We start from the raw sequence: 14372 nt of genomic DNA, 5'->3' as shown, positions 1-14372 counted from the left end.
AGAATAATAAGGAAAATGGGGGTGAAATGTTTAAATGTAAGTTTTTGGGCAGAGTTTCCATTTTAATCAATTTTTTCCTGCAACACAGCAAGGGTTAACAGCCAAACAAAACTCAATACCATTACCCCGATTGTGCAGTTTACAGAAACACCCCACATGTGGGGGTAAACTGATGTAAAGGCAGGGCGCAGAATAAAATGAGCACCGATTTTGCTGGACTGGTTTTTAGACACCATGTTCCATATGAAGCCCCCCTGATGCACCCTACAGTAGAAACTCCCAAAAAGTGACCCCATTTTGGAAATATGGGATAAGGTGACAGTTTTATTGATACTATTTTGGGGTACATTTGATTATTAAAATCGCTCTATATTACACTTTTTATGATGCAAGGCAACTAAAAAATGGCTATTCTGGCACAGTTTTTTTATTTCATCTGACAGGATAGATCATGTGATACTTTTATAGAGCAACGATTACGTGGGAGTGGCTGAGTGTGGTTTAAAGCAGAGATCCTTGAAAGTTAAGTACTTGCAACTTAGTACTGCCATTTAAATCCATTTCTTTTTCTCTGCTTGGTTAAGGGGAGTGGCTTGTGCTTCCAGGTGCTATAAATTAAACCACTGAACTCCCCAGAGCTTGCTGTATATGAGGCTTGCCGTACAAAGTGGCTGCTGATTAAGTGGAGTTTAAAGACCAGGAACAAGAAACTAAGGTTTGATAGAATTTTTGTGTGTGTTGCCTTAATTCTAGCTAGAACTCAACTACAGCACAAAACTACTGTTTTGCTTCTTTACTGTACATCCCCATTTAAACATGTGCTCCATGGACAATGCCACTAAGTGTGTGTCCTGTGCAATGTACGCGTGCCTTGAAGAGCCTTTCGAGGGTGAATACAATTGCACTAGATGCAATCATGTTACATATTTGGAAGCCAAGATCTTTGATCTAAATAAGAGGCATTGCAGACCTGGAGAGAGGCTTAGATCTCTCTGTGCAGGCACTGACTAGGGTAATTGAAATGGAGGTTGGAGGAAGAGGGCAAGATCAGGAATATCAGGTGAGCAGTTAGGTTAATGTAGGAAGAAAAGGTAGAAGGAAAAGTGCCAGGGAGGCTAGACCTGAGCTGGCACGCCCCTAGTAAATATGCCTGTTTGGCTGATATTTGGGATGAAAGCCCAGGGCCAGCAACACTGCAGCAGGGCGTTTCTCCTAGCAACCAGGAAGGATGGGAAAAGGAGTGCAGCAAAGGTCAGACATATGCTGGTGGTAGGGGACTCTATTAGGCGGACAGAGAGGGTCATCTGTTGCAGAGACAGTGAATGCCGAACAGTGTGTTGTCTGCCATGTGCTTGGGATTGGCATATTGAGAATCTGATTGACAGATTGCTGGGTGGGGCTGGAGAAGAACCAGCGGTCATGGTGCACATTGGAACCAATGACAGTCAGTGGGAGATGGAAGGGCCTTAAAAACGGTTTTAGGGAACTAGGTGAGAAGCTCAAGTCCAGGACCTCCAAGGTAGTGTTTCCAGAAATACTACCAGTACCACGATCACCAGAGACGCAACGGGAGCTTAGGGAATTAAATAAGTGGCTCAGAAGCTGGTGCAGGAGGGAAGGGTTTGGGTTCATGGAGAACCGGGCCAACTTCTTAGTCGGTTACAGGCTCTACAGCAAGGACGGGCTGCACCTTAATGGGGGAAAAAAAACTAGGATCTGGCGGGCTGAGGGGGTAACAAGAACCTGTTACATACAAAAATCAACCAAGGTAACTCAAAAATCCCAGATATTTACTGTAGTAATTTAAAATGTATTTTCACAGGGAGCATGGCCAGCAGCCAAGATAGGGAGGAAAGACTATTCGGGCGGAGAGAGAAAGGCGCGCAGAAGATACAGAGCACTCGCTAACTTTCCCGCCAGTCGGTCATATTGTCAAACATAGGCTAGTATAAAAGGGAGGAGGGGAGAGCTCTAATACAACGCAGCATTCAGCAGCACAGGAGACCCCAGAACCCTGCAGGGTACAAAGAGAGACTGTTATCAGCACTTATCACTGCAGGGACTCCACAATTCTGGTATAGGAGCTCTAAAAGAAGATTTGCACAACCTATGCAGACCTCCCCAACAGTATACACTGTTTTAAGTGTACGAAATGAGTACAGCCACATCTTAGACATATTAACCCTTCAAATATCAGAATAATGGGGCAACAAAGCTCAAAATGCGGCAGATAGGCGGCAGGAATTTGCGGTCCCCTTTGCCTCAAATAAAAATGCATACTAGAGCCAGTACAGCGTCAGACTATGCATCTCATGCTATGGCACCTGAGGAGGTGCCAGATAAACCCACTTCAAAAAATAAGAAAAAAAAAAAAAAAAAAAAAAAAAAAAAAACACAGAACAGCACAGGTCCTGGAAGCCATCACTGCCTGCAAGACGTCTCTAACAGGAAAACTAGATGAGGCCAAAGTTGACTTAGGCCTCCTTTGACAAGACATGCACAGCGTATATCCCGAATAGAGGATGCTACGGCCAATGTTCCTAGGTCTATTTCTGAACTCAACACCAACGCAGATCTCTGGAGACAAAAAGCGGACGACTTTGAAAACAGGCGCCGTAGAAACAATGTAAGAATCACCGACATGCCAGAAAAAGCAGAGGGTTGGTCACCAGATGAATTCGTAGAGAACTGGATAAAACCTTTTTCCGGATGCAAACCTCTGCATGGCCTATGCAGTGGAAAGAGCCCACAGGGTACCAGCCACACCGCCACCACCTGGGGCCTCACCTCGACCTATGCTCGCAAGGTTTCTAAATTGCAAAGATAGGGACAAAATATTGGCATTTGCCAGAAGACAAGAAATCAAGTATGACAACACCAATGTCTCCATCTTCCCGGATTTCTCCATGGAACTGCAGAAACAACGTGCCACCTTCATGGATGTCAAGAGGCGGATAAGAGAGGCCAACATACCCTACTCCATGGATTAACCAGCGTAGCTACGAATAATAGATTGTGATCGAGTGGTCGTTTTTACCTCTCCTGGAGAGGTTAATAAGTGGCTAGCCCTACAAAGGTCATTAAGACGATGAAGTCCTTAAAACCAGCTGCAGAAGAGTCACCTGATGGAGTCAGGGGACTGGCTAGGCTAAGTTGATGTGCATCAAAACATTCTTATATTTAGCTTCTGGTTTAGAACTATATTAGGTTACTTATCCAGGGCCACACTCACTATACTTTTGTGCACAGATGGAAGTATCATGGCAGTTGCTGTAGCCGGCATACCTCTGTCACATTAACACCAGAGACAAAGGCATCCCGGTTTTACTGGCCTAGAGGCTGATAGATGGATGGCTATTTACGTCGTTAATAGTTAAAAGGGAGTCTCACTTATACTGACCGTTATAGAACACTACCACCATTATCCGCATTATAGTCCCCATATTGGAATGCTACTTAAAGTTTAGCTGTCCGTCGCTTATTTTCTTTAAAAAAACACTTTCATTAAATATGCAAATTAGGTCTGAAGGTGCCCAGGGGCGGTGTTCAAGCGGCCGGTGCCCAGACCCATCGTTGCCATTCATATGAAACCCCTCCCCTCTGGCCCGCCCTAGGTTCTTCCGAAATCCAGAGCCGTTCACAAGATTAGCCACACTTGAGCAGTTCATTACCCATTCCGGCACACGCGCATTAAACACTCTTGCGCCTCTGCCCATAATGGGGAATGAAGTGCGCAGGCACGACGAGTCTTCTGAACGGCACTGGATTTCTGAAGAACCTAGGGCGGGCCAGAGGGCTGAAAGGGAAGGGGTTTCATATGAAAAGAGACGAGGGACCTGGGCACCGGCCGCTTGAACCCCGCCCCTGGGCACCTTCAGACCTAATTTGCATGTTGAATAAAAGTGTTTTTTAAAGAAAATAAGGACAGCTAGACAGTAAGTAGCATTCCAATATGGGGGCTATAATGCCGATAATGGTTAGTGTTCTATAATGGTCAGTATAGGTGAAAGACTCCCTTTAACGTTTTTGTGGTTTTGTTGCTACTCTTAACACGTTTATGGTTATCCAAACAAAATTGTCCAGAATTACCATGAACATAAAAAAGGATCAATGGTGCATATACTATGTCTCCAAGAGACACACCTTACACATACTAAAAAAACAAAACAAGGGTACAATGGTCCGCACATTACTATCACTCCTCTTCCTCGGGGGGACGACACAATGCTAACATTTTTGGCTCTATACACCACCACAATGGATTTAAAAAGGAAACAAACAAGATGTGCTTTAACTTGAGGATATTTACATTCAAATCAGATGAACAGTGTAGGAATAACGGTTTGCATATATGCCCCCCACTTGTTAAAAGGGACCAAAAGTAATGGGACAGAATAATCATAAATCAAACTTTCACTTTTTAATACTTGGTTGCAAATCCTTTGCAGTCAATTACAGCCTGAAGTCTGGAATGCATAGACATCACCAGATGCTGGGTTTCATTACTGGTGATGCTCTGCCAGGCCTCTACTGCAACTGTCTTCAGTTCCTGCTTGTTCTTGGGGCATTTTCCCTTCAGTTTTCTCTTCAGCAAGTAAAATACATGCTCAATCGGATTCAGGTCAGGTGATTGACTTGGCCATTGCAGAACATTCCACTTCTTTCGATTAATAAACTTTTTGGTTGCTTTTGCAGTATGCTTTGGGTCATTGTCCATCTGCACTGTGAAGCACCGTCCAATGAGTTCTGAAGCATTTGGCTGAATATGAGCAGATAACATTGCCCAAAACACTTCAGAATTCATCCTGCTGCTTTTGTCAGCAGTCACATCATCAATAAATACAAGAGAACCAGTTCCATTAGCAGCCATACATGCCCACACCATGACACTACCACCTCCATGTTGAGGTGGTATGCTTAGGATCATGAGCAGTTCCTTTCCTTCTCCATACTCTTCTCTTCCCATCACTCTGGTACAAGTTGATCTTGGTCTCATCTGTCCATAGGATGCTGTTCCAGAACTGTGAAGGCTTTTTTTTTTTAGATGTCGTTTGGCAAATTCTTATCTAGTCTTCCTGTTTTTGAGGCTCACCAAGGGTTTACATCTCGTGGTGAAACCTCTGTATTCACTCTGGTGAAGTCTTCTCTTGATTGTTGACTTTGACACACAAACACCTACCTCCTGGAGAGTGTTCTTGATCTGGCCAACTGTTGTGAAGGCTGTTTTCTTCACCAGGGAAAGAATTCTTTAGTCATTCACCACAGTTGTTTTCCGTGGTCTTCCGGTATTGCTGAGTTCACTGGTGCTTTCTTTTTAAGGATGTTCCAAACTGTTGTTTTGGCTACGCCTATTGATTTTGCCATCTCTCTGATGGGTTTGTTTTTTCAGCCTAATGATTGCTTGCTTCACTGATAGTGACAGCTCTTTGGATATCATCTTGAGAGTTGACAGCAACAGATTCCAAATGCAAATAGCACACTTGAAATAAACTCTGGACCTTTTATCTGCTCATTGTAATTGGGATAATGAGGGAATAACACACACCTGGCCATGGAACAGCTGAGAAGCCAATTGTCCCATTACTTTTGGTCCCTCAACAAGTGGGAGGCACATATGCAAACTGTTTACCTGATTTGGATGTAAAAACCCTCAAATTAAAGCTGACAGTCTGCAGTTAAAGGACATCTTGGTAGTTTCATTTCAAATGGTGGTGGTGTATAGACTTAGAGCCCAAATTTTTTAGAATTTTATCAGTCACAATATTTATGGACCTGACTGTCTTTATACACGCTCTTATTGACAACGCACAATGTTTTAATAGGAATCTAAAACCCTCCCGCAGGATCCATGCAGATTTTACATCTAGCAGCCAAGTTTTCAGCTGCATATCCACACGCCAAAATACTTTGCATGGGAGACTTAAATATGATGCTAGATCCCTCACTGGATCATTTCACGGATGTGGTAAGCCCACCTAATACAGGGAACCCCTCACAACTCAGCAGATACTTAACAGAGTTGTGCTCGATCTCTGGAGGTCCAAGTATCCTAGATCTAGAATATGCTCATGTCACAGCAGCAGTCATAACTCCCTAACAAGGATAGACCTTATATTAGGTAATGAACCAGCACTACTAAACTTTAGGTCTATAAACATACATGCACCGAGGAATTTCAGATTACTCGCCAATTTTTGGCACACTGGTTCGCAGCACCCCCTCATTCATGTATAGATTAAACATACACCCATTCTGGTTGAACCTTATGGGTGCATCAGATGGGATATCATACTAACTACAGGAATTTCTTAAAACACACAAAAATGAACCTAATACAGGGCTGGTATGGGACACTCAAAAGCATTTCTGCGCGGGGCACTGCATTTCAATATATCCTATTATTATTTTTATTTTTTTTAAAGACCCTAAAAGATCGAGCTGGAATCCTGATGCAGCACACTAGGAACACCAATATATTAGTCACCCGACTGAGGCCAACAGAAACGAATGGCTAAAGGCAGGACGACAATATTTGGCAATACTTAAGGATAAAGCTAACAGGAAACTATTCTTTATGAAGCAAAATGCCTTTGAGCTAGGAAACCAATTGGCTAAGCTACTGGCCCAGTTAATTCGACATGACTCACCATCTACAGCGATATTAGCTATTAGGGACCACACGGGGCAAGAACTTAGAACCCAAGAAACCATTCTTAATGCGGTTTCTGAAATGGAAATAGCAAAATACCTAGAAGACATTTTCTTCCCCAAACTCACTATATCTCAAAGTGCCCAACTGGATCGACCTATATGCTTGGAAGTACTGCAAGCTATAGCAGATCTAAATAATGTGAAATCCCCAGGTCCAGATGGGCTCCCCAAAGAGGTCTATACCAGGTATGCAGAGGTGTTAGCTCCCCAACTGTTGACCACTCTTCACTCGGCTCTGGAGACGGGACACCTACCAGAATCCTTTATGGAAGCCACAGTAGTACTTATGCTTAAACCTGACAAGGATCCTTTAGACTGTGGGTCGTATAGGCCCATAGCTCTGCTAAATGTGGATTTTAAAATCCTAACTAGAATATTAGCCACACGCCTTAACCAGGTAATCCACTTGTTAGTTCACAAGGACTAGACAGGCTTCATGCCAGGGAAATCCACTACTGAGAATATAAGGGTACAGGTGGTGACACAGCTGGGACATTATGAATGCAGACTGGGCACTGGCCTCACTAGACGCAGCCAAGGCGTTTGATTCTATAGAATAGCCATATTTGATTGGCTGTCTTAGAAGCTTTGGATTTGGTCCTCAAATGGGTGAGCATCCTGTACAATAACCCAATAAGTAGGCTATTAGCAAATGGAAAATTGTCCGAAAGCTTCCCCCCTCCATAGAGGGACAAGGCAGGGTTGCCCCCTTTCACCACTTCTATTCGCCCCAGCAATGAAACCTTGGCCATTAGGGTGAGGAGTAGCAGTAATAACAGGAATAATCATGAAGGAATGGGAGGTCCAAATAGGACTGTATGCTAAAAACATGATTCCATATCTGTCATTGCCTGACTCCTCTCTCTATAATACGGTAAAATAAGAGGAGTTTGGGAACTACTCAGGCTTTAGAATTAAACTTTGAAGGGGGGGGGGGGGGGAATCTGTGTAATTGTCACTGGACAGGACAGATTGGAGTAGACCCGCCCAGGTTTCCCAGCTGAAAGTGGTGGAAACCTTCAAATACTTAGGTGCCAAAGTTACCAGGCGACACTCCCACTCAATATACTTTCATTAATTGAAAATATCCAGAATAAATTTGGAAACTGTTAGCCGATGCCTCTCTCTGTGGCAGGGCGTATTAACCTAGTAAAAATGATTATTCTTCCAAAAGTGTTGTATGCTGCCCAGCACTCTGAATTGTCTATACCCTAGGGCTGCGGCTAACGATTATTTGAATAATCGATTAGTTGCCGATTCATTTCTACGATTAATCGGGAAAAACAACAAAATTACAAAACAGGGAGGTTTATATGATCTTACTTGAAAAATTATGTTCAAAGGCCATATTAAAACAAATTGTGGACGACACTATTGAGGGGGATCTGTGGGCGGCGCAGTTATGGAGAGGGGGATCTGTGGGCGGCGCAGTTATGGAGAGGGGGATCTGTGGGCGGCGCAGTTATGGAGAGGGGGATCTGTGGGCGGCGCAGTTATGGAGAGGGGGATCTGTGGGCGGCGCAGTTATGGAGAGGGGGATCTGTGGGCGGCGCAGTTATGGAGAGGGGGATATGTGCACTGTTATGGGCATAACAGTGCACAGATCCCTTTCCTCATAACAGTGCACAGATCCCCCTTCCCATAGCAGTGCCATACACAGACCCCCCCTCCTCCCCATAGCAGTGCCATACACAGACCCCCCTCCCCATAGCAGTGCCATAGACAGATCCTCCCCCCTCCCCATAACAGCCCCGGCCCCGATGCTTATAAGTCAGACTAATCACTGCATCTTTATTTTACCTTTTTACAATGACGCTCCTGTAACAGCCAGGCAGAGCGGACGGCGACGTAACGTCACTCACTCACGTGACGCACCTGCTCCGCCCACTTCATGAATGAAGGAGGCGGAGCAGGCGTGTCACGTGAGTGAGTGACGTTACGCCGCCGTCCGCTCTGCCTGGCTGTTACAGGAGCGTCATTGTAAAAAGGTAAAATAAAGATGCAGCGACCGCCCGCCCGCATAGCAACGAATCGGCGATTATTCGATAACTGGATTCGGCGACAACGAATCCAGTTATCGAATATAATCGATTACATCGATTAATCGTTGCAGCCCTACTATACCCAAATCAATGTTCAAGGAATTAGATGCTATGACTAGGATATTTATATTGGGCAGATCCCGTGCTGAACTCAGTTTAGATAAATTACGGCCTCTTTCACACGGGCGAGATTTCCTTGCAGGTGCAATGCGTTCATCTCACGCATTGCACCCGCACTGAATCAAGACCCATTAATTTCTATAGGGCTGTGCAATTGAGCGGTGATTTTCACACATCACTTGTGCGTTGCGTGAAAATTGCAGCATGATCTATATTGTGCATTTTTCACGCAACGCAGGCCCCATAGAAGTGAATGGGGCTGCATGAAAATCGCAAGCATGATGCTAGGAGATGATGGGGACCCGATCATTAATATTTTCCCTTATAACATGGTTCTAAGGGAAAATAATTTAACTCAGCTCATCCACTTGTTTGCGCAGCCCGGCTTCTCTTCTGTCTTCTTTGCTGACCAGGAGGAAAATAACCTGTGGTGATGTCACTGCGCTCATCACATGGTCCGTCACTGTGCTCATCACATGGTCCATCACATGATGCATACTTATTTTACTAAGCATTCTGTATTAAGAATGCTATTATTTTCCCTTATAATCATGTTATAAGGGAAAATAAAAATCTACACAACACCTAACCCGAACTTCTGTGAAGAAGTCCGGGTTCTGATTTGGGTACCAAACATGTTGATTTTTCTCACATGCATGCAAAACGCATTCAAACGCTTTGCACTTGTGCATAAAAAAACAAAAAAACAAACTTGGGGCTGTAGTTCAGAGCAAATTCCCACACAAGAGCACCAGAGTATCCAAAGTACCCACTTATAGGAGTCGTGGAGTTCAATGAGTGAGGTCTTTCATTCTTTGAAAAACAGGTGGAAATTATAGCCCTTATTTAAGGAAGTAAGGCAGCAAATGTTGTACATGCTGGTTACAGTGCATTCCTCTGAAATTCTGAGGAAAAGGGGGTCGTTCCAGAAAATCATAGGCTGCTCAGCTAAAATGATCGCAAATGCTTTAAAATGGCAACCAAAACCTGAAAGACGTAGAAGAAAGCGAAAAACTAGGAAGATCATAGAAGGTCTAAAGTTACCTGTGAGTACGGTTACAATTAGAAGACACCTATGTGAAGCCCCCCGCTGTTGAAAAAAAAAAAAAGACTTGTGCTGAAGAGGTTACAATTTGCCAAGGAGCACATTGACTGGCCTAGAGACATTTTGTGGACTGATGAAAGTAAGATTGTTCTTTTTGGGTCTAGTGGCCGGAGACAGTTTGTCAGATTACCCCCAAACACTGAATTCAAGCCACAGTACACTGTGAAGACAGTATAGCATGGTGTTGCAAGCATCATGATATGGGGATGTTTCTCATACTAAAAGGTGTTAGGCCTATTTATAGCATACCAGGGATCATGGATCAGTTTGAATACATCAGAATACTTGAAGAGGTCATGCTGCCTTATGCTGAATAGGAAATGCCCTTGAAATGGGTGTTCCAACACAACAACGGCCCCAAACACACCAGTAAACGTGCACCATCTTGGTTCCAGATAAACAAGATTGATGTTATGGAGTGGACAGCCCAATCCTTAGATCTTAATCCAATAGAAAACTTTTGGGGTGACCTAAAAAATGCAGTTTCTGAGGCAAACACCAGAAATAGAGAAGAACTGTGGAATGTAGTCCAATCATCCTGGGCTGGAATACCTGTTCACAGGTGCCAGGAGTGGGTTGACTCCATGCAACACAGATGTACAGCAGTTCTCAGAAACAGTGGTTATACAACTAAATATTAGTTAAGTGATTCACAGGAAAGCAAAATCTTCAAACATTTTTCAGTTTATATAGCGAATGTTTGAGTTTGTAAAGAACAAGAATACAAAAACTGCTATTTTTTTTAACAGTCTAATATTCACTTTCATAAAATCATGTTTTGATTTGGAATAAAAAGTGTAGTGTTCCCAAAGCATTTGTGTGTATGGAAATAGAAGCTATTAGAGGGATTTTGAGCTTTATTCACTTGTTTAAACACCCTGCTATTATTTTGAACACAACTGTAGATGTAGTTGGTGTGGCTGAGACATGGTTGGACTCTTCGCATGACTGGGATGTTAATATTGAAAGTTTTACACTATTTAGGAAAGACTGTCTATAGAAAAGGTGGTGATGTGTGCCTTTATGTGAGGAGTGATCTGAAGACAAGTATGAAAGAGGCATTTGTGGGTGGGGATGTGGAAACCTTATTGGTGGAAGTTCAAAGGGATATAAACACTGAAAAAAAATAATACTCTGTGTAATCTATAGACCCCCTAACATCACAGAAGAGATAGAAACGCAACTGTATAACCAAATAGAGCGGGCGGAACAGGCTGGTACAGTAGTCATAATTGACATTGACTGGGGTCATGGTTCTGCCTGAACTGCAAAGGGGAGAAAATGCCTCAACTTGCTGCAGGACCACTTGATTTGTAGAAGCTCCCACTAGGGGCGATGCTCTGCTGGATCTGGTAATTTCTAATGATGCAGAGCTTGTTGGTAATGTTACTGTTCGAGAAACACTAGGTAATAGTGACAACAATATAATTATATTCCCCCTAAACTATAAAAAGCAAACTGTCAGGCAGAGCAAAGACATTACATTTTAAAAAGGCTAATTTCCGTGGGTAGAGGGCAGCATTTTCAGGGCATAGACATAATACTGAGGATAAATGGGAGAGCTTCAAATCCACATTGAGTAATTGCAGTAAAAATTGCATTTTTTTCTGTACTTGTGTATTAGTATTCTGTGCTTCTATTATGGTCTTTGTAAAGACTGTTGTGTTTTATGTATTCTCATTTCAAAACTCAATAAAATATAACTTAAAGTATACAAATAGGCAAATTAACTTCCTATGAAATTTAACCTACTGTGTGTTGCGATAAAGTGCCTACATAGTAGCCACAAAATTATTTATGCGCTTTGAGTCCTTGTGAGAAAAGAACATTTAACCCATTAGGGACACGCGTCGTACATTTATGGCGCAGATGTCCGTGACTTAAGGACCAGTGCCGTACATGTATGGCGCGGTGATAGGGCGGGCGCAGGAAATGCGCCCGCCCAATCAGCGGCAAGGGTCCAGCAGTCACTGATAACCGGACCCATGCTGCATGCGCCAGCATCGGTGAAACCACTAACCCTTGATGTGCAGTGGTCAGCACTGACCGTGGCACATGCGATGTGCAAATTCTTCCACCTAAAATAGTACCAACAAAACTGCCACCTTATCTCGCAGTTTCCAAAATGGGTCACTTTTTTGGAGCTTCTACTCTAGGGGTGCATCAAGGGGAGTTTTGTTTGGCTGTTAACCCTTGCTTTGTTACTAGAAAAAAAAAATAGATTAAAATGGAAAATCTGCCAAAAAAGTAAAATTCAGAAAATTAATATCCATTTTCCATGAATTCTTGTGGAACACCTAAAAGGGTTAAAGTTTGCAAGCCTCACAAAGTGATTTCAGACCTAAACTGGTCCTTAAAGAGGGTTTTGGAAATTTTCTGAAAAAGGCATTAACAAAATGATCCAAACATGAGGAAGACATATGGGGAATGTAAAGTAATAATTTTTTTTTTTTTTTTTTAGGTATTGCTATCTATTATAAAAGTAGAGAAATAAAAATTGGGAAACTTGCAAATGTTTCAACATTTTAGGTCAATTTATTTTTTTTATAAATAAAAAATAAAAATAAAAAAATAAAGTGACTCAATTTTACCACTGCCTACAATATGTGACAAGAAAATCTCAGAATGGCCTGGATACGTAAAAGCGTTTTAAAGTTATCACCACAAAGTGACACATGTCAGATATGCATAAAATGGGCTGGTCCTTAAGGGGAAATATGGCAGGGTCCTTAAGGGGTTAAAGGCATTTACAAATTGAGCCTCAAATATGGGATCAACTTATAGGTAAAAACGAGATTTTTGTATAACTTACCAGTAAAATCTCTTTCTCGCTCTTTCCTTGGGGGACACAGAAGACCTTGGGTATAGCTCATCTCCATAGAAGGCGTGACACTAAGTGAAGACTGTTAAGCCCCTCCTCCACAGCTATACCCTCAGCCTGGAGAGAGAGACTGCCAGTTGCGTGTCCAAGCAGTGAGAAAAGGCAAAGTCCAACAAGGAACCAACAAGCCAACTACCCAACGGGTAACAAAAACTCGGAAACCGTACAGAGAAAAAACAATGAATGGGTGGGTGCTGTGTCCCCCAAGGAAAGAGCGAGAAAGATTTTACTGGTAAGTTATACAAAAATCTCGTTTTCTCGCCCAGTTTCCTTGGGGGACACAGAAGACCTTGGGACGTTCAAAAGCAGTCCAAAAGGGGGAGGGACCACAGCACCAAGGTGAAACACCCGAAAGGCATCAAGGAACCACCGCCTGCAAACCCAGGCGGGGCAAGGCAGCATCTGCCAAAGTCAGAGTATGCACCCTGCAGAACTCGGTAAGGCGTGCAAGGTAGACCTGTGGCCGCCTTGCCCAAATGCATGGCCGAAGCCCAATGCCTCCGGCCCAGGAGGCACAGACCGCTCTGGTGAAATGAGCGGTGACACCAAAGACAGATCCTGCCCTTGGTGCGGTAACCTCAGCAATAGCCAATCTGATCAAGCGGAGGAAAACCACCCTGGAGTCCGTCAACCCTATGCACAGACCTCCTGGAAACCCAAGAGGCCGAACGTCTACAAGAGTCGTAGATCTCCAAGTAAAAACGGCAAGGCCCAAACAACGTCCAAATAGGTGAGGTGTGGAAGCGAAAGGCAAACACCACCTTCAGAAGGAAGGAAGGAAGAAACGGGATGTAGAACAGCCCTGTCCTGGAAAAGACAGACGGCTCGTAACAAAAAAAAAAAATTAAACAAGGAGAAAACAGCCCTGCAGAGCAGGGAGTGTCTTGCCTCCTTGGACACTAAGCAAAAAACTGGCAGTCTCTCTCTCCAGGCTGAGGGTATAGCTGTGGAGGAGGGGCTTAACAGTCTTCACTTAGTGTCACGCCTCCTATGGAGATGAGCTATACCCAAGGTCTTCTGTGTCCCCCAAGGAAACTGGGCGAGAAATAGCAATTGCTGATTAACACTCAAAAACTGAGGAGAAGCTGCGTGACTATTTGAGCAATAAATGCGACATTTAGCATTTTTACATCATTCTAGTTTTGAAAAAATGTCATAAATATGATGAGAGACTTTAAAGAGGTGGACCACCCCTTTTATTGCCCATATCAGAAAGGTACATAATGCCACTTTCAGGCACTTTATAGACTCACATAACTATTGCTTTTAAACATATTTTCTAACTATTGTTGAGATTCAATAGGTTATGTGCCTTAGTGATTACCATGCAGGCCTCCATTAAAGCAGTGTGCATTTCATCAGTTTTATGCTCTTGATCAGCACCAGCTTTCAGCAAAAACCGAACCATCTCTAAATGTCCTACGGAGGAAGGTGAAAGAGTAAAAACAAACATTTTAGTCATGATAGGAGAAATTAAACAGTTCAATAAAACATGATATGAAGAAATACAGTG

General features: G+C 43.2%; 1 protein-coding gene across 1 annotated transcript in view; it reads right to left on the bottom strand.

Annotated features, from left to right (window-relative positions):
- LOC122928254 (ankyrin repeat and KH domain-containing protein 1-like) overlaps positions 1–14372 on the bottom strand; it is a 259680-nt gene that overhangs the window by 176365 nt on the left and 68943 nt on the right. Inside the window, exon 8 of the mRNA XM_044280911.1 lies at positions 14184–14278. Within this exon, the coding sequence (XP_044136846.1) occupies positions 14184–14278 (95 nt within the window). The remainder of the gene's footprint in view (positions 1–14183; positions 14279–14372) is intronic.

Source organism: Bufo gargarizans, chromosome 2 (assembly GCF_014858855.1).
Source record: "Bufo gargarizans isolate SCDJY-AF-19 chromosome 2, ASM1485885v1, whole genome shotgun sequence".
Taxonomy (NCBI): domain Eukaryota; kingdom Metazoa; phylum Chordata; class Amphibia; order Anura; family Bufonidae; genus Bufo; species Bufo gargarizans.
The sequence above is the reverse complement of the archived record's forward strand: the minus strand, read 5'-3'. Positions and strand labels throughout refer to the sequence as shown.